Consider the following 19,863-nt stretch of genomic DNA (forward strand, 5'->3'; position numbering starts at 1 on the left):
GATTCTAGCATTACAAGATACCTATTCCGCCCCTAGACGTGCTGGATGGGGACAAGGGGAAGCCATCTTACCTGACGGGACCATTCCCGCGAGGTCAACGCCTTCCAAGGTCCGCCACTCTGGAGGGAACTTCAACACCTTCTGCGCCTCGGATAGCTCGTGCTCTAGCATATCTATAACAACATGTTGCTTCTCCACCTGTTGCTCCAGCCTGCAGCAGCCGCCACAGTGTCATAAGGAACCGTAAGTCGACGGTTTGTTTATGCCCTCTGATCTTGCCTGTATTCCCCAAAACCGTACTGTCCCAACATATAAGAACTTTTTCTTCAGCATGAAGAGAGCTTGTGAAGGAACAAGCCATTCATGATGAATATTAGGTGGGAGATCTGCCTCACTTCCTGCAAAGTAGCAGCAAACTGATGACATCATCCTGGTCCTCCGCCTCGAGACTAGAGAAGCAGCTTGCAAGCTCCGACAGACTTTGGTAGGTTCGCCTGCTCATTGCAAAACAGCGGCCAACTTGCAAGCGCTAAAGCGCTCGAAGCATGAACCCATGGACACGGTGTGTGCAAGTGGAACGCAGAACGCTGGCGGGGAGGCGAGAAGGGATTTTTGAATTACTTGCGCGGGGCTGTCAGTCCAGTCGAGCCCCAGCGATCCCAGGTACGATCTTTTGGCCTCGTCATCAACGGGCTCTTCCTAGGAGGTACAGGGAGTCTGCTGGTAGACTCGTTCAGCTCCACGACCCTAAAATGGAAGCAGAAAAACCGAAAGGTGAGACCAACAGTCACTGCAGCTGTTGAGTCCACCCGATCTGCAGGCTCTCTCGCCACTTCATACCAGGCATCTCATCTGCATTTAATGAATCCTGGCAAAGGCAACGGAGCCTTCAACTACACTTTACGATACAACGGGTGGGCTAGGTGGGAAACTGCAGGCAAAGTATCCGTTGCACCAAGTCATGCATCCTGCCATCGCGTTGTTCATATTGGGAGCACCTTCAATTCAAAAACATGCGATGAACCTAAAGAAGGTTATTCGTGCACCAGCGCAAGGGAGCTTGGGTTTTTGAGAGGTGATATGTAGCATATAGGATAGGAGACATTTCCCATGCGGAGCGGCGTTGCGTCGTACGTTGACGCATACAAGTTGTAGTTCCCAATACGATGACTGACCGAGGGATATCTTCATCAACGAAGGGTTTCTTATCCCGGAGGTAGTAAGGGCGAAAACCCGAATACACGTCATCTCTGACACTCGAACTCCTGTGCCTTGCGCGAGCAGAAGGCTTTCGGGGGGGAGTTGTTTCCTCCCCAAGGGGTCGGTAAGCCTCGCCATAGCCTCCCCTAATGTTGTTAAGCTGAGGAGAGAAGGATGGGCAGACATGTTAGATCCGCGCTGAACGTAAAGTGAACGAAAGGTGTCTCTTCAGAACTAGAGCTGCGGTAACTCTAACATGCTTCGTCGGAGGTAGACGAATTCACACAGCCGTAGGGGGAAGAAAGCAACTGAAACACACATGTCTTTCAATGGGCGTCCACTTGCTCTTCCCCATTTCCTCGTTACCACGAGTCACCACGTTGCCCCTTGCTCGGGAACCCTCGAGATCATCCAAAGGAAGTCCCCTGCTGCAGAGTGAAGACACCAACAACAGGTGATCTACAATGAATGACGACAATTAACCTTGAAAACAGACTCCTTGGCATAAGTAGCTCATAAGCAGCTCCTCCATGCGGCGAAGTTCCAGCACCAACCTATGGGCTGACGAATAGAGTAACCACGCGGAGCCACGGAAAACCACCAGTATGGAATCACTGCATGTCTCGCTGTCGTTGTAACTAATAAGGAGGCACAAACAGTACGGAGAGAGAGCTTCGCTTTGTCAGGCTTCAGCAGGGGCCATCAAACCGCTGCTTTTAGTGGGAGCTCCATACTGGTCTTCCATACCTTCTGCGGGGCCTCCCTACTTTTTGCTTGTGTGTTCTTGGAGAATTTGCAACTTTCGAGCGGCCGGGGAAATCTGCATGGAAAAGTGGAACCATAGGAGCGGAGGTGTAGATTCCCCAGAACAACAGACATTTCACCTGACCAGAACTCCTGTAACCCCTAAGCAGACGCAAGAATGGTGAACAAGGTTGTTGTTGTGCTTGCAGAGGATGGTACACGGTTTTACGAGACCTTCCTTACGGCTAGATGCCGAACCACGAGCGTCATCGGCATCTGGATGAACAGGGTAGCCAGGGTAACCCGGCCAGGAGGCCGGTTCGAAAGTTCCCTGCTGTCGGGTGCATCCGTGTTGTTCCTTGCCTCCTCCTCCGGTTGGCCCGTACATCGTTGGATAATTTGCTTGTGGGACTGGTTGCGGGGGGAAAGCGGTATAGGGAGATATCTGGGGAAATTGACAGCCTGGCAATTGATTGTAGGCACCCCAGCCTGCCACCTGGTCCATCGGCATTGGGGTGGGCGCTGGCCAAGGCGGTACAGAGAGGAAGAAGCCGGGAATGCCCCCTGGGACAGTCAAGCCTCCAAAGGACCCGGCTACGGAATCAAACCCGCGCGCGGACGGCATCTTCATCGTGTCTCGCTCTTGAGGTTTTCGGTCCAAAAGGCGGCGGGCTGTGAACGCAATAGCAACACAGATGAAGGGAAGGCACTTTGAAGTGCTTGACAACTTACAATATTTGTAAGGTGCTGGGTTGCTGGCAACTAACGAGTTACGCACAACGCCGCGCTGGGTCGGAGCGTGCCAGTGGAGCTGGTGGGCCTGAAGCAAATGCCACGAACTTTCCCCTGAGGCGCACCAACCCAGAGAGCAGCAGCACAAGTATGACTCTTTCACCTCGTACTGATGCACCTTCGCAGAGGCACATGAGCTTGAAGGTCCGCATACACCAACCAACTGTGGGCCGCCTCGGCCAGCAACACCAGGCTTGTAATGCGTCTGCGCACAGCCTCTGGCCAGTACGTATACTGCATTTTCTGTCTGCTGACCCACTATGCTACTACTAGTCGCTACTTGAACCTACGATTTATCAAATACGGGGATCACATTCCCTAGGAGATCATGAGTTAACTCGCTCTTGGGCGCCAAGTCGCCCACGCTGCCCCGCTGCCTCCCGAACTCGTCAACGCCGGGGGATGTCTGAAGAAAAGAAGCCACCGCAACTTTCAAGCGCGTGTAAGGGAGCTTATTTCCCGCCTCTCGTCTGTACATCACCCAAACCCATGCAGCTCCTACTAGTTTGTACCAACTGCCCTTACCACGTTGGGCAGCGTCGCAGCACCATCGACAACCGTAGATGGGATACCAGGTTTTGTCTCAGGGGAGAGGGCCAGATTTGAACTTGTAGCCAAGCCAGCAGATATGCCTCCCTTGCTTGAGATAGGGGATGTATGGCCAAGAGGCCTCGTTGTTGCGCCTGCCAAACCAGATGATTCTGTCGCTGCTGTCGGCAAGTCGGAGACGACCTTTGCTGCTGATGAAAAACCAGCAGGCCCGCTTTTCTGAGGAATGGAAGTGCCTGGGGAGGCTTTTGATGCAGCTGAATGAACGGGACCAGGTGCCACCGTTGCTGATTTGGGGCTGCCGTCAGCTGAGCCATCCTTAAGTATTGCCTCTGAATGACCGCCGGGAAGTCCCTTTTCCGCAGGTAGGACGGACTTTGGAGTAGCAGACTTCTGGCAGAAGGCCCCCTCTTCCACTTGGGAGCTCTGCTGTTTCGTTGCATCTGGAATGTTCTCCGGAAGTGGTTTGGTGGGGCTCGCGGCGTTTTTGTGCCAAAGAGATTTTAGTGGGTTGTTTGTCGCCTTCGTGCCCGTTGGAGGCGGCGGCAATTTTGGCAGTTCCCTCTTCGCAAGTGGAAGTGCTGGCTTTGTATGCCCTTCAGTAGGAGACGGCAGAGGTGGCTTGGGTAGAACGCCACTTCCAGGCGCAAGCAACGTTTTGGTGGGTGAACCCGTCTTCGTCCCTGCAGCAGAACTTGAAAGTTGAGGTTTCGGCAACGGAACCTTCCCAGGCGGAGGTCCACTGCCTTTGATAGCAATCTTTGCACCTGGTGGGGGCCCTTTAGGCGGGACCGCGGATGTGAGGGGCCCCTTTCCCACCAGGGCCATCGCCGCAAGTTTAGGTAGTATGCGAGGCGGGTGCAGACGCTGCTTCTCCCCCGAACAGAACACCCCAAGTGTCTGTGTGCGTGGTGTTGAGTAAGTTTATTCCTTTGCCACAAGGGTGTTTATCTGCCTACCAGCTGACTCTGAAGCTTGCTACACAAGCACGCCTTCCTCCAGCTACTGCTGCAGTGAACGCACGGCAGCGTCCTGAAGCCCAAAGCTGGGCCTGCTTGAAGTCAAGGATTACACCAAGGTGCGACCCTGAAGGAAAGTGAATGCAGCAAATGTGGAAAGGTCATGGAAACAGCCGGAGGCCCAGGATGAGGGTGTCAGATATGCAGTTCTAGAGGCAAGGCGGGAGCACCAAATCTGTTGCTCAGCGCCCATTCAATATGAGAGGCAAAATATACAAGAATTTACTCCATTGGAATGGGTCTTTAGAGCTTTCCAGCGAGGAGGCAGCAATAGTAGGAGTGCCGAGGCCTCGCCGAGCACACAGCGAAGCAGCCACAGGAGGCTGGAACTAGGGTTAGACCTGATATGTTGAATTCACTATGCCTGCACACAGATATTTAGGGTTGAATTGAAAAGGACTTACTATAAAGGCACACGAAAACAGATATCGAGCATGTCCTTCTTTGAGCGGCAAGCCCCAACCGACAGATGGACCAGACCGTCGGCGGCGGCCGCCTACCTCAGCAGGGAACGGTGGGGGCAAATGAACTTACAACAGGCACGGAGCTTATATTCTCTAACAATTAAAATATGCGGTGATGCTAAAGGATCAAGAAAAAGGCTGTGGTCTCCACAGTAACCTACTGCAACTCCTTGCGGCGGCACTTCCTGCAGCCTTCCCCTTCACAGCGGAGGAGCACGGGAGAGCACGGAGACATTTGATCGAGTAGTAAGGGACCCTTATGAGGCTTCTTATTTTCATATATTGAGCATTCTAATGTGCATGTAACTGTGCTAGCCTGCACTTCGCCATGTACTGGGCACCTGACAATAGCGGGTGACCCAAGTGGGCGATGAGGTAAACATGACAGCCTCCACCAGAGTGTTGAAACATTTGTGCAGTTAGCCGTAGGAGGCTTTAAAAAGTGTCAGACTTCTGTAGCCGGAAAAGTGGTCAACACCGGCAGGTAGGTCAATCTATACTTGACGAAAAGCATCGAAGCATCTGCTGCCCTCTACCCCCAATCTACCGTCTCCTGGAGCACAAATGTGTCCTCGAGTGAAGCAACGGATCCTAACGCCCCCTAGGGCTTAATGTGTTAGACTCAAACACCACGTACCACTGCTTCTGAGCTCACACACTGCAGGGCATAACAGCCAATTCAAACAAGGAGACGACTGGGAGTCATCTGCTGAACCAATAACGAAAAAGCAACAAAAATTTCAAGCTCAAGTCTACGGATGCTCAAGTAGAACACTTGAACGCGTGTACCCAGTTGCCCGAGCTGAACAGTACCACAACTAAGCGAAGAAGTCGGGTACGACTTGTTGCAAGTCGGGTACGACTTGTTGCAAGTCGGGTACGACTTGTTGCAAGTCGGGTACGACTTGTTGCAAGTCGAGTACGACTTGCAACCATACCTCGTTCTCTACACTGTGGTACACAAGCCTCCTCATCGACCTAGAATGTGTGCAAAACTGAAGTTCTCGTGGAAAATGGTTCGCATTGTGTCCTTTTACACCACTGTTGGTAGGGACTTGAGAAAATGCAATGTGAAGTGGGCGCCAGCCATAGTTGCTGGTGCCGAATGATCCCAGCTGGAGCCGTCTGCGCACCCAACTAATCTTTTATTAAACCTCGGTGCAGGGCAAACGTGGAACAGCTTTTGTCCGTGCTGAAGGTCGTACTTCTTACACACAGCATATCCATGCGAGTCTGCATTCTTCACCTGACGTCTCAAACACCCAGAAGAAGGTAGAGAAGGCCTGAAACTCATGGGGATGGCGACAGCACTCAATATGTGTAGGAACATATAAAACTGAATCGCCTAAAGCTGGAATAATGGGTTAACAGGGTCTAACACCACAGGTGTTATAGCGTACGCCTTTGTTTTAAAAAAGGCCGTTGCAACTGTCGCCTGGTGATTATCACAATATGCCTTATTCCCATCATGATTTGACCCGAAGAAGCCCACTAGTTTTCACGCCCTATGTTGTAGGAACTGCTCTCCCCATGCAGTTGACCAGGTTGTGAGTTGGTGGACTTCATCACATAAAGGCAAGAGCCAAAACTGACGGGTCTCATATTGTTTGTAGCGTCCTTATCAAGTGACATAGTAACTTGCTGGAGTTCCTGGTCTCTCAGCTATGCCATATCTCCCACCCACAGTCTTGCTTAGCTTAGAACAAGAGAAGAGTCATGTACGCTATATTGACTCCCCATGCAATATTCACGCTGACCTCTTCCAATAAAGGGCTTTCATCGTCTTCGGCGTTGTTGTAGGCGGGGAGCATAACCACCCACATGCTCAGAAGGGTGCTGAGGAGGCTCAAGGGAAGGCTGGGAACTCGGGGACCTCGAGGGGGGGCTTGGCCATGCCTGTGCCTTCTCAGGTTTCGTGCCAAATTTTCCAAACCCGAAAAAAATAGCACCGGAGCAGCTCCTACGAGAATCCAGAAACTAAGGATTTTGAAGGGGAAAACGGGAACTTTCGTATCTAAGAAGTCATCTATCGCAAACATCCTGTCTATGAGGTCCTCAGCGAAGAAGTGACGCAACTCAGTCAAAGCGCTATCCTCAGAGTCCAACTCGTCTGGTGCATTCATAACGAGGAGCAAAACGCCCAGGATCAACGAGCCAAACACAAGGGACTTGATTCCTCGTAGGCGAGAGGCCGGCGCCACCGAAGGTGCCTCCTTCAACGACAATTCTTCTGGGTTTGGCGGCTGCTGTTCAAGCGATTCCTCTGAATCTACTTGCACAGAAGCGGTCTCCTCGGTTGCAGGAGTGCTTGCACTGCAGGGGAAGCTGGCTTCTCCTTTGGTCGCGTCTTCTTCCCATATCAGCGCTGTCTCGGTGTTCCCCCTCGTAAACGTTACATAACCCCCGGGAACGGGAAGGTCGTCTCTAAACGGAATAGGACTGCCGCCCTGTCGGGTTCTGACCGTCGTCTCTGATTGCGTGGTTGGCTCCGCAAGACCAATCGACTCACCTACCAGCCCCTCAACGATTCCAACCGCTGCCACTAGTAGCAGCCATGGCCACAGGGGATCCATTTAGCCTATACAGAAGCAAAATCGCGATCCAAAAGCAGTTCTCCACTCCCATATGCTGACGTGGCTGAGTCGCTGAACACCCCAACCTCGTGCTAGCAGACAGCCTGGTCTCGTCGGGCTATGGTTGTTTGGCGCATGAGCGACTTGTGGGCAGCTGGAGATACCAGATGTTGAATGAAATATAGTTAATTATCATCGCACCATATTAGTTCATTGCTTTGTCGGCGTGTCGTGCGGTGTGAAGTTGCCTATACGGCACGATACCAATCACGTTAACTGTCAAGCAGCCGGCCCGCTGCAGGGAAACACCATAAATAGCCAGCCTAGCGTGAAACGAGCTTAACCCATATTTTTTACCAATGTTTACTATAGTCAGAAAGTATCAAAAGCAATTACTGGGGTCCTTCTTCATTGCATGGTGCCCAAAGCACGTGCTGCCCGATGGAATCCCACAGGATCTTCGATTGAAGACAAGCGGCCCTGGTTGTGCTCTTCTACCGCCGCAAGTGGATTATCTTGCCTTTGTGTGAAAATTTTGGATACGTCATTAAAACTTCACCGGGCTCGCCTCATCTGCAACTGTTATTCCCACAAGTGAACAGTCTGGCACCTAACCGGATCCTGCTGTCCACTAGGAATAGCGTAACATGCGTTGAAATGCGTATTCAACAAGGCTTCAAAGAAGCTAACAACGGTGAGTGTCTTAAATTGGGAAGTGTCAAAGGAAGCACACAATTTTTACAGTGTTCACGGGAGGAAGAGGGAATTCACGAGCATCATATGAGTGTACCATGTCTTGTCTGGAGCTGTTATAGGCTTATTACCTGCACGTTGGCGGGTAACCTCTTAACAATGGTCTGCTGCGTTAGTGTATGCACCTAAAGATGGCTTGGATATTGTAACTTGAGGGACTTCCTTCCGGCTGAAGTTGCAGCAAGTTGCGCTGCAATTCATGGCACTCCTTCTGTCCTACATATCAGCCACAAGCTTCTTTACCGCTGAGCCCGGGACATCTAGACAGTGGGTTTGAGGTTAGCTGCTTTTACGGAGTGTCGTACAGTGTGTTTTGGATCAACTACAGCTCATCATTGTCCTCTTCAAAAGTCCATGACTCGCACACTTGGTAGAGCTGCGAGGTTGCGAGGTGCTGGCAAGAGCTGCCAACCCAATTGCCACGGCGGGGAAATCTATTATGTAACAGTGAATTGAAGTCTATTCCTTGATGTACCAGGCGAAGCTCAGACTAAGGCGATTATACACACCAGCTTCCCTGCGTGCAGACGTTTGCTCCATCATGCTTCAGTGGGGCATGCTGGGGTCAACATCTCGAAGGACCTAACGGCCAGGAGTAGGCCTGTTTACTGTTATTCAGCATGTTATTCGCGTGTCTGCATTATCTGACTTCATTTCAGAGACACATTTAGCAACCCCTCCGTGAATGAAAGCAAGCATACCAACGGCGCTATGACAAGGGAAGTTCGGCATTACTTTCAAAACCGGTATATCAATTCTAGTGGGTTCGGAGCGTCTCCAAAGTGCGGAGGTGACCAACAGAAGTACTTTACCTTGTGTTGTCATCATGCGTTTAGTGGGGAAACCTGCTCTTCGCCATAAAGTCAGGAAATAGGCTAACATTGGCGGGTCATCACCATCCTGGGTTGCAACCGTTAAATCTGCATATTCCAGGATATCGCCGATGTTCGGCAAAGTATATCCACAAAACGGCGCCAACTTCATTGAGAAAGAGGGCAACAGAGGGAAAGTGAGATACTCGACATACGTGTGATGCCCAGGGGTTACCCCGCTGAGAGGAAATCCTGCTTTGGGTGATTACAAGAGCTGCCTAAAAGCAGCTGACCTCCAATGCCCCTCCAGTATGGCGGCATGTTAGTCTCAGTGATCCAGCGGCCTGTAGCTAGTGCGAAGAGGCGCTTGGCAAACACTAGCTGCAGCGCACCTTGCTGCAACGCCTGCCCCTTCACTACCCCGACATCCAGTATTTAAAGCAGTCTTGTGGCTTGCCGTAGTTCGCCATGCATTTGTTAAACCATTGCATATCAAATAGTAGCAATCGTACACACAGCTAAAAATGCACGTACCTAATGCAGACAGACAACCCCGCGGAAGGAGGTACACTGCAAATTTAGTGGATACCCGTTCTAGAGGCCCGAACGGGACTTTAGAACGGGCATCCACTAAATTTGCAGCGTCATTGTTGCCTTTTTACTTCTGTTCCCCACTGTGTATTGTGTGTATTCCCGACTTCTCTTACGACTCCCCAACGTCTTGGTTTATCCATAACCAGTTGGGCACCCCAAGCGCAAGGCGGCATCGGCTGTTTGTTCGAGAGACGAAGAGCATATGCTGCACGGTCCGCCTACGCTGGTACATGCATTTCCCCTGGATCGTACATCGACCACTAATTGTCTGTAAATGTTTTGGCGTTTGTCCTTGGTGTTAGTTCATGCATGAGTGAGGCTGTGGTTATTACTGCAGGTGATTTCTTGCAGCCAGAGCTATGCCTGGGAGTGATACTCCTCAGTAGACGTTGTCTCCCCATCCCACTGCCAAGCCTTTGCACCGCTGTTACCAGGACACTTAATGACTGCTATCAAATTCAATTGGGAACTCTTGTCGTGTTCTTCTACTCTGTTCCAGCTCATGCAGGACGTCCGCTAGACTCGCCGGCTCTTGTTATATGGGAGCTCCTGCGTGTGGGAATCGAAGGGCCAAGCCGCGACAAAACGCATATTTAACTGAGACGAGTTATGGATAACGTAAAGGACCGTATCAAAGGATTAAACCCCCAGGGCAAAACTTGGGAACCAAGTTTTGCCGTTTCCGTGCTGTGGGCTGATACAGCCTAGCCCTGTAGGCACTCCTTCATACACAGGGGCTGCAGCCGAAATTCCAACGTGATGAGGTAGTAAAAAGGAGTGTTTAAAGGCTTGTAGAAGTATTCGAGTTTATAAGTCAGAAGGGGTTCAATTAATCCAGAGCTGCACAGATTCACGGCAGGTGGGAAGGCCATACTACTTCCCTATAGGAGATAGAGGCACAGGTGGAAGTCTCCGTGGGAACCTCCGTTCCCATGTCGGCTACTGGTCAAAGAGCACCACCAAAAGCCTATTCATTTACATAGGTGTAACAACCACAGAAACATGTCCGTCTCCCACTAGAGCAACACCCGACACGCCCATGTGGAAGCACCAGATACACCTCAAATCTCACCGCATGTAAAAAGACACGAAACATGACTTGCAAAAATCGGCAGTTCTAGATAAAGGAAAGTGAAGAGCCCTACGAAACGCATTTCCGTGCTGTGCACGCAGTCAGCCAGCCCCAAACAGTTCACGTGTGCCTTGTTGGCAGCAGGCTCAAGATAATTCCGCTAGAGAGGGACAAGTAGACTCAATTCTGTCTTATTTCATCTTTCTATTGTGTTTCTGACTTTATTCTTAAAATTCCAGGCAAACTGTAGTGCCAGGCACTACAGGCCGTCCTCCGGTTCTTCCCGGCGCCTCGCAGGCTGCGTTCAAAGAGTGAGTATTTGTCCACCTGCAGCAACGTACACCCTGGCGCACTCTTTAAAAAGCAGTTGTGTCAAATCTCCATAGCTGTAGGCACCGATTTCGGCAGGACACGAGCGGAGCAGCCCATTATGATGCGTTCGTGAGCGGCCCCTAGAGTTTTGTCGGCTTCTCTCGCTTGTACGCGTTCCCCATATTCGAATCTTGTACCGAACCTGTATTGAGACTCAGCTTAGCGGCTACCCTAATTTGATCAGTTGAGGGAGCAGCTCCACCAACCAACACCCGCCAACAGCACAGACAAGGGCAGACGGGCATCATTCGGCTGCGGTGATGAAGGCGCTTGCAGTGTTCTGCCGCGATTGGAGTTTCCTGCTTGCTTTTGGAGTATTGGATTCTAATAGATCCGTGTGGGTGAGAGTTCGTGTCGCAGGATGTGTGACGTATGCATGTGTTGTGTGCGTCAGACACCTGCATCCGATTTGTTTTGAGGTTCTCTCCACAAAATGGCACAACAGCTGCCTGTACAGCTCACCCCAATTGTAAACGTAAGGCATTACGTGTCCCTGCATTTTCATGCGTTTCTTTTTACCCGCACCCCTTCTTGTGCACACGGGGATCCCAGCGCGTTTCCTCCCGCGACGCTGTAGATTGGAGATATCTTGTGTTTGCCATATCTGCGTGCGGTGACAATCCTATTTATCCCGTTGAAGGGTTTTGCGAGACTGTATTTTGGGTACCGGTGAGGAGTAGCAGCTGCGTGTTTGTATGTGTTCGGGATGCAGCTGGGGGACATCGGAGTTAAAAGTGCCTCCTTTCGGTTTGGTAATGTGGCAGTGGACGGCGACAAGCATTTGGTGGTGAGGGATGTGGAGAGCAATGAGCTATACTTTGTGAGTCTGAACCCGAAGGAGGCCTTGGAGTCCCCGGGTAGCCCCGGCGCCTATTCTGTGTCCAAGAAACCCACGCAGGCGGAGGCGGCGCTTCATCACCCGACGGACCCCATCGTTGCTTTGCGGGCGAAGGCTGATGGCGGGCAGCAAGTGGTGCAGGTGCTGAACCTGGAGACGAAGGCCCGGATGGGTACGGCCCCCATGCCGGAATCTATTGTCTACTGGAGATGGGTTGCACCCCGCGTGCTCGCCTTAGTCACGGAAAAGGCTGTCTGGCACTGGACATTGGGGGAGGGGGCTGAGGCGGGGGAGCCGCAGAAGATCTGCGAGAGGGAAGGCCGGCTTGCGGAGGGGGTGCAGATTATCGGATACTCCACCGACAAGGAGATGAAGTGGTGCGTCCTCACAGGCATCAGCACACAGGACGGAGGGAAGACCATCGATGGTTCCCTGCAGCTATATTCGATGGAGCTGAAAAAGCACCAGCAACTGGAGGGGCATGCGGCCTGTTTCGGGGGGTTGGTGGTAGACGAGGCGTTGGGACCGCAGCCAGTCATTTGCTTCGCCGAGAAGAAACGGGGGAACCCTGAGTTCAAGCTTCACGTTAGGGACTTGGCCCCCAAGAGGGAGGACGGCAAGCCTCCCCTCCGCGTGTGTACAGACATTGCGTTATCGCCGGATGCGCCGTCGGACTTCCCACTTGCCGTCCATCTAAGCAAGAAGCTCGGCCTCGTGTTCTTAGTCACCAAGGGCGGCTTTCTGCTGCTCTTCGACGCCTTCACCGGCACGCAGCTGCTGCGGCACCGCATTTCACAGGACCCCGTTTTCCTTACTGCGGATTCTCCTCAAACGGGAGGCGTCATCACTGTTCACAAGAAAGGCACTGTGGCACTCACAACCGTCAATGTGGGTCTCCTCGGCCCCTACATGCAACATGCTTTGCCTCACCTTCCAAACAGAGCCCAAATCTACCTGAGTTTGGCGAAGCGCTACGGCCTCCCGGGAGCGGACGACACTCTTGTTCAGGTGAGGTGGCATGTGTCCGCCCCACGCGTGCCTCGTATTCTTTCCGCATGCGCTGTCTTCTCATGCTGGAACACCTCTGCCTTCTTGAGCGTGCTTCTGGCCCTTTTCTTGTGCTGCTCGCTGCATGATTCTGGCTTCTTGAGCACGTGCGGCATGCATGCAGGCCTTCAACCAACACTTTGCCAGCGGCGACTACCGGGGAGCTGCGCGCATCTGTGCTACGCTTAAGTCCGGGCGTCTGCGGACGCCGCAAGTGCTGCAGCAGTTTAAGGGGGTTCCGGCACAACCAGGGCAGACTTCCGCCATTTTGCTGTACTTCTCAACTCTCCTGGAATATGGGTCTTTGAATGCGGTGGAGAGTTTGGAACTGGTGCGCCCTGTGGTGGCCCAAGGAAGGAAAGATTTCATTACGACTTGGCTGCGAGAAGACAAGCTGGAGTGTACGGAGGAACTGGGAGATGTGCTGAGGCCTCTGGACCCAACGCTTGCCACTCAGGTTTACAAGAAGGCCAAGGCCGGTCAGAAGGTCATGCTCATGCTGGTGGAGCAGGGCAAGACTGACGAGCTGCTGGAGTACGCAGCGCAGACTCGCATACAGGCGGACTACTCCGCGTTGCTGCGTTCGATGCTGGCGACCAACCCGGAGGGCGCCATGGCATTTGCGCAGAAGTTGCTGGCCACGGAGCCGCCGCTTGTAGACCCCAACCAAGTGGTAGATGTCCTGTTGCAGCAGCAACGCTTTCAAGAGTTGTCATCGTTGTTGCTGGAATATTTGAAGGGGAACAAGCCTGAGCAGGGGCCTCTGCAGACGCGGCTGTTCGAAATTAACCTGAAGCACTCCCCTCAAGTTGCCGAGGCCATATTCCAAATGGAAATGCTGACCCACTACGACCGGCAAAAAGTGGGGGCTCTGTGCGAGGCGGCGGGGCTGTACCAGCGCGCCCTGGAGAACTACACAGAGCTGGCAGATGTGAAGCGAGTGCTCCTGCAAACAGGAGGCAAGATATCGCAGGAGTGGATGGCACAATTCTTTGGCCGCATGGCCCCCGAAGTCTGTGTGGAGATCTTGACAGATATGCTGCGCGCTTCCTCTCAGAATCTTCAGGCTGTGGTGGGTGTGGCCATCAAGTTCCACGAGCAGCTCGGCACGGAGCGCCTCATTGCCATGTTCGAGCGTTTCAGCAGCTATGAAGGCATTTTTTACTTTCTGGGTTCCATCCTCGCCTTCTCCACAGACCCAGAGGTCCACTTCAAGTACATCGAGGCGGCAGCGAAACTCAACCACACTCAGGAGGTCGAGCGTGTCTGTAGGGAAAGCAAGCACTACGAGCCGCAGCGCGTAAAGGAATTCCTCAAGGTATGTTGTACATGCAGTCTTTGTGCATTGTACACACTTGTGCTCTTGCGGCCGTGGCCGTCTTCTCCGCTCTTCACCCCCCACCCCCCACCCCCAAAGATGTTTCTCGTGACGCTGCACGCAACAAGGCCCTTAAGTTTTTTCGCTTCGCAAGTGTCAATCCCAACCACTGGCAGCCCCCCACTCCAAACTGTTTTTGAGTGTGTTGCTCTTCCTGTGCGGTTAATTGCAGCAAGCCAAGCTTAGCGACCCCAGGCCCTTGATATACGTCTGCGACCTGCACGGCTTTGTCGTTGAGCTCACAGAGTACCTGTACAAACACTCCTTGCTGCGTTACATTGAGGTGTACGTCTCGCGCGTGAATTCGGCGAATGCCCCGCTGGTGGTGGGTGCTCTCGTGGATCTAGACGCCCCAGAGGACTTCATCAAACAACTGCTGCAGGCGGTCCGCGGCAACTGCAGCGCCTCCCAGCTCGTAGAAGAGGTCGAGAAAAGGAACAGATTGAGGTTGTTGCTGCAGTGGCTTGAGCAGCGCGTGGCGGAGGGAAACCAGGACCCAGCAGTCCACAATGCTCTGGCGAAGATATTTATCGATACCAACCGGTAAGGCCCATCCTGAATTTGCCGCACTGCACAGGCACCATAACACTGCGCAACTGTGGCTGCAAACGCGAGAATGCTTGCTATATGATGCATATTTTAGTAATACAACGGCTTTTAATGTCGGGAGGAGATTGTCGTGCTGCGAAAATGCATGTTAAAGTACCCCTAGAAAGTAGGTATTAGGTATTAGGGGGAGTCGCACCTCTCTTGCTCTCATCTGGTGCCCTCAGCGACGCGGAGAACTTTTTGAAGACGAATGCCTTCTATGATTCGATGGAAGTGGGGAAGTATTGCGAAGAGAGGGACCCGCATTTGGCGTTCATTGCTTACAAAAGAGCTTGGGGACCCTGTGACAGGCAGTTGGTCGAGCTTACGAACAAGAATGGCCTATTTCGGCTCCAAGCCCGGTAATTTTTCCTCATCTCGTATGCCTAGCGAAGAAGCAACATGTGAACTCATTGCCTTTTGCCTGTGTTTTTCCCGTGCATGCAGATATCTCGTTGAGCGTCAGTGCGCGGAGCTATGGGCTTACGTTCTGAGGCCAGAGAATAATTATCGGCGGTCGGTGATAGACCAAGTAGTATCCTCAGCCCTTCCCGAATCATCTTCTGCTGACGAGGTGTCAGCGGCAGTGAATGCCTTCATCAGCGCGCAGCTGCCTCAGGAGCTGACGGAGCTGCTTGAGAAGATTGTGCTGCACAACAGCGACTTCAGCTCTAACCAGAACTTGCAGAACCTGCTTATTCTAACAGCCATCAAAGCAGAGCCTTCGCGCGTTATGGGGTATATCAACCGGCTACAAAACTTCGATGGCGCGGCGATTGCACAGGTGGCCCTGGAGAACGGCCTGCGGGAGGAGGCGTTAACGATCTACCGCAAATTTGGGTTGTTGGCGGAGGCCGCAGATACGCTTCTGGAAGCTGCTGCTGGTGGGGGCGAGCAGGAACTCGAGAGAGCCCAAGAATTCGCTCAGCGCTGTGGCAATGCGGAGGTCTGGCGTAAGCTGGGGAGGGCGCAGCTACGGCAGGGGCGTGTGGTCGAGGCTGTCGATTCATTGATCAAGGCTGGCGACGGCGAAGTGTTCAGGGAGGTTGTTGAGAAGGCAACTGAGCAAGGCGCCTTCGAGGCCTTGGCGGACTACTTGCTCATGGCTCGTAAAAGCGTAACAATCAAGGACCAGACTCTGGATTCGGAGCTGCTCTACTCCTACGCAATGACTGAGAGGCTTGAGGACCTGGAGTTGTTTCTCAATGGGCCGAACACCGCTAATGTTCAGGCCGTAGGGGACAGGCTCTTTGAACAGGGTCGCTACGAAGTACGCATGCTGGATGCAGCCCCTGACGGGCGCGAAAAGCATTCAAGACTCTGTTGTTTAATTGCGTGGGCGTTCACCTGTTCTGTGTCACAGTCGAGAGGGACACATTTGAGAGAGGGACACATCTGAGAGACACGAGGATGTGCCTGTTGTGCGGCTTTCCCCTTTCCTCAGGCCGCAAAAATACTGTACCAGAGCTTGCCGAATTACAGTAAGCTGGCTAGCTGCTTTGTGCGGATGAAGGACTTTGGGGCGGCTGTGGATGCCGCGCGAAAGGCAAAGAACCCTAAGACATGGAAGGAGGTGGCCTTTGGGGCCTTAAATGAAGGAGACATAAAGTGCGCCCACACAGCTGGATTGCAGCTTATTGCCCACCCTGACCTGCTCGACGCTTTGGTTGAGGAGTACGAGAGATGGGGCTTGCATAAGCAGCTCATGGAACTTCTGGTGAGCTCCAGCTCTCCCGCAGACGCACACGTTGACAGAGACGGTGTCATGGTGCCATAGATAACGTACATGGTCTGCCATCTCCGCTTGCACAGGAGACAGGAGCTCAAGGGGAGCGGACTCACGTGGGGCTTTTTACCGAACTGGGAGTGTTGTATGCTACCTATGATAGCGCCAAGCTTATGGACCACTGCAAACAGCACAAGGCGCGCATGAACATCCCCCGACTCATCCGGACATGCGAAAAGTGCTGCCTTTGGAAGGAAGCCGTGTACCTACACACAATCTACGACGAGTATGAGCAAGCGGCGAACTGCATGATTCTCCACCCCACGGCATGGCAGCATGACCAATTCATTCAGGTTTGTCCGATGCCGCCCGTCTGCATCCTCCGGCTACAACTTTCGCATTGGGGCCGGGGCATATGGAACCCCAGTCTGCCTTCGTCATGGAGGAGCTAAAGGGATCGTAGGCAGATCCAGAAGTCGTTGCTTCCACGGTGGAAGAACGAAGAGGGGAAGTCGACACTAGCAATCTAATTTTGTTGGATATTGTTGTCGGTGTACCTGTACTTCAGGTCGTGCAGAAGGTCTCCAATGTGGAACTTCTCTACCGTGCAATTTCCTTTTACTTGGAAGAACATCCACTACAACTGTGTGCGCTGCTAAAGGGCATAGACCGGAAGGTGGACCACTCTAGGGTAGTGCAGCAACTTCGCAAGGCTGGGCATTTGCCCTTGATAGAGAAGTATCTACAGGAGCAGCTACCTTTAAATGTCGCAGCAGTCAACGAAGCTATGTTGGAACTCCTTGTGGAGGCCCAAGATGAGGAGCGTATTCGCGAACTCATCTTCGAATGTGATAATTTCGACCAGTTGGGCCTGGCGAAGCAGCTTGAGGTGCACAAAGAACTTGGCATGCGCAGGTTAGCCCTGGTGTCACCATTTGGGTTTGAATTACACCCTTTGTAGTGTACGTTAGAATGTGTTGCAAGGACGTCTTAGTTCGTAAGATGCTGTGGAGCGCTGCTCACGGGGCGCGAGTATTGGCAGACGTTGCCCTGGATGCTCACGGGGAAGGCGTCCACGCTCTCTTAACCCTGTACTCTTGACGCTAAACCCTTGGGAGGTGCAGTATGAAGAGGCATTCGTGAACTACAGCTACACGTAGTTGCAGGGCTCGCTGTATGCCCACTGACCCTCTGTAAACGGCGATATGCGTTTCAGGATTGCGGCGCTCCTGTATCAGAAGAACAAGAAGTACTCCTTGGCAATGGAACTTTCCAAGAAAGACGCACAGCTTCAAGACTGCATAGAAACTGCAAAGGAGTCAGGCAGCGCGCAGCTGGTGGAAGATTTGCTAAAGTAAGACAGCCCCCTGTCACAGTTCCCGTTTTGTTGTACCTTCACTTCGAGCTGTAGCAACACCATTCGCACTGAGCAGTGCCAGGCATCCTTTATTAGAGGGCAGGACGGTGTTTAGTCGAGCACCTGATGTATTCATTCTGATGGTTATTTACTGCACGTCAGTACACCCGCAAGCATCTGTGAGGTACACTTGCAAGTAACCACCGTATCAAGTTGCGCCGCTTCCTACAGATCTTTGAGTCCCTTGCTTTCTCATCTGCAGGTACTTTTTAACGGAGTTGAAGGACCCCGAGGCGTTCGCTGCCTGTCTCCACACCTGTTGTGATCTCGTGAAGCCAGATGTGGCACTTGAGTTGGCCTGGCGCCACAAGGTGGTAGACTTCATCATGCCTTACCTTATTCACGTAGGTGTACCCCTGGTTGATATAAAACAGCTGGATGGTTACATTTGAGACTTTGGGACTGCAAATAATGTTTTACCCCTTCAAGATACGTTGTCCCTATCTGGCTTCTGCGGTCTGCGTACCAGGTAGTGCGTGACGTGAACACGCGGCTCGATCAACTGGACAAGCAGCAGCAGCAGCAGCAGCAGTTGCAGCAGAGCGCCCCAAACGACTATGTGCCGGACTACAGCATGCAGCCCGTGACGATGCTTCCAGGAATGGGGGGATTGGCTCTGATGCCTCCTGCGCCCAACTGCACCCCGTCTCATCAGACTTTTGGTCAGTCCTCAGAGCATTTGGGCTTGCTTTGTGTGTGCCTGCAACGGGTCGAAGTGGATGCCTTTGCAAGAGCGTGCACACGCGAAAGTTAGCAACAACTGCCGGTGTTTGTCTGTGCCCGCGGTTGGCGTACGGCAGAATGCGTGGCAGTGTGCCGTAGTTATCTGGCGGCGGAGTGAACGGATGGTAACTTTTTATGCGTGGGGTTCACCTGCTGCTGTTGTTTATCTGCAGGCGCTACAAGCATCCATCCTCTGTAGGGAAAACAAAAAACCTCGCAGTTGCTGGAAACCTCCTGAAATAGTGAAGGAGGGCCCCCCATGTGGGCAACAGCCTGCAGCAGGAGAGTCTCAGTTGCTGCCTTCTCGACAGGGGCCTCTGCCCCGTGGCCCACGAAATTGCTTATTCGCAGTACGTAGAGGCTGCCGCTGCTGGCATTGTTACAGGTTCAGCCGCTGCAGTTGAAAACGATTTAGAGTTGCCCTCCGTTTTGTCGTGCTCCCCCCACTCCTTTTGTTTACCGCTCTCTCGGCGTTGCTCTGGACTATTCTAATGCTGCTGCTTGTAGCAGCAGTTTTGGTGCTGAATTGAGGGAGCAACAGCAGGAGCTGTTGCGGCTTGGCCGGACACTTCGTCGCATGTGTTGCGAAACCAGGGAGGAGGACTTCGCAAATGTTTGCCTTCTCATGCTGCAAGAGAGGGAGGTAGAAGTGTTTTCTGGTGCTGCTGCTCGTAAGGAGGTGGCACCGCTGCAGTCCCTAGATGCGGCAAAATCATAATACACAGGCTTGGTTCACCCAACTTGCAGCAGAAGCTGCAGCAGCGCCGTGGACGGCACGTGCGCTGCAGCGGCAAATGCACCACAGACAAAGGCTCACAACCTCTTTACCGCAACAGGAGTGGGTTTTGACTACCTACGTACTCTCTGCAGCAACTGTTTCGCGGCATTACGCTGAGGCACCACCGTTAAGTATCGGCAATACCGGTTGCCATCCTTGCCCCCATTTTCAACTCGGGTGTGCTGGAGAGTCGGTATCTGCTCCTGCCCCGGCTGTAGGATGATAGCCTGTTGCAGCAGGCGGCTTGTGGATGCCAACTGCACCTCCATGAACGAGCGTCTGGCCGCATTTGATTTTTGCTTCACAGTAGCAAAAGCTCAGGCAAAACGGCAACCGGGCACTTCCTGCAGTTGCTGCTGCTGTGGCTATACAGCAATGGCAGTGGCCCACACACTGAGGGTGTCTTGATGTGTGCTTGTCTAGC

The 19,863-nt window shown here is 52.8% G+C and overlaps 3 protein-coding genes across 3 annotated transcripts; 1 reads left to right on the forward strand and 2 right to left on the reverse strand.

Moving 5' to 3' along the window:
* Positions 1 to 71: 71 nt before the first annotated feature.
* Positions 72 to 4,113, reverse strand: EMWEY_00028880 (hypothetical protein, conserved; the record flags this gene model as incomplete). Its single annotated transcript, XM_013481438.1, has 9 exons — positions 72 to 211; positions 396 to 494; positions 622 to 747; positions 905 to 998; positions 1,176 to 1,346; positions 2,188 to 2,616; positions 2,723 to 2,790; positions 3,027 to 3,142; positions 3,262 to 4,113. Coding segments are annotated over 9 exons (2,095 nt in total), but the record flags the coding sequence as incomplete, so codon positions are not given.
* Positions 4,114 to 6,465: 2,352 nt separating this feature from the next.
* EMWEY_00028890 (hypothetical protein, conserved) lies at positions 6,466 to 7,341 on the reverse strand (the record flags this gene model as incomplete). Its single annotated transcript, XM_013481439.1, has 1 exon — positions 6,466 to 7,341. The coding sequence occupies one exon, from the start codon at positions 7,339 to 7,341 to the stop codon at positions 6,466 to 6,468; it is 876 nt and encodes a 291-aa protein (XP_013336893.1).
* Positions 7,342 to 11,650: 4,309 nt separating this feature from the next.
* Positions 11,651 to 18,779, forward strand: EMWEY_00028900 (clathrin heavy chain, putative; the record flags this gene model as incomplete). The annotated part of the gene is made up of 12 exons (XM_013481440.1): positions 11,651 to 12,790; positions 12,954 to 14,147; positions 14,380 to 14,750; positions 14,981 to 15,157; positions 15,243 to 16,065; positions 16,240 to 16,512; positions 16,608 to 16,874; positions 17,090 to 17,436; positions 17,738 to 17,875; positions 18,141 to 18,282; positions 18,408 to 18,600; positions 18,739 to 18,779. The coding sequence occupies 12 exons, from the start codon at positions 11,651 to 11,653 to the stop codon at positions 18,777 to 18,779; spliced, it is 5,106 nt and encodes a 1,701-aa protein (XP_013336894.1).
* Between the last annotated feature and the right edge of the window lie 1,084 nt (positions 18,780 to 19,863).

Source organism: Eimeria maxima, genomic scaffold (assembly GCF_000499605.1).
Source record: "Eimeria maxima Weybridge genomic scaffold, Emw_scaff335, whole genome shotgun sequence".
NCBI lineage: Eukaryota > Apicomplexa > Conoidasida > Eucoccidiorida > Eimeriidae > Eimeria > Eimeria maxima.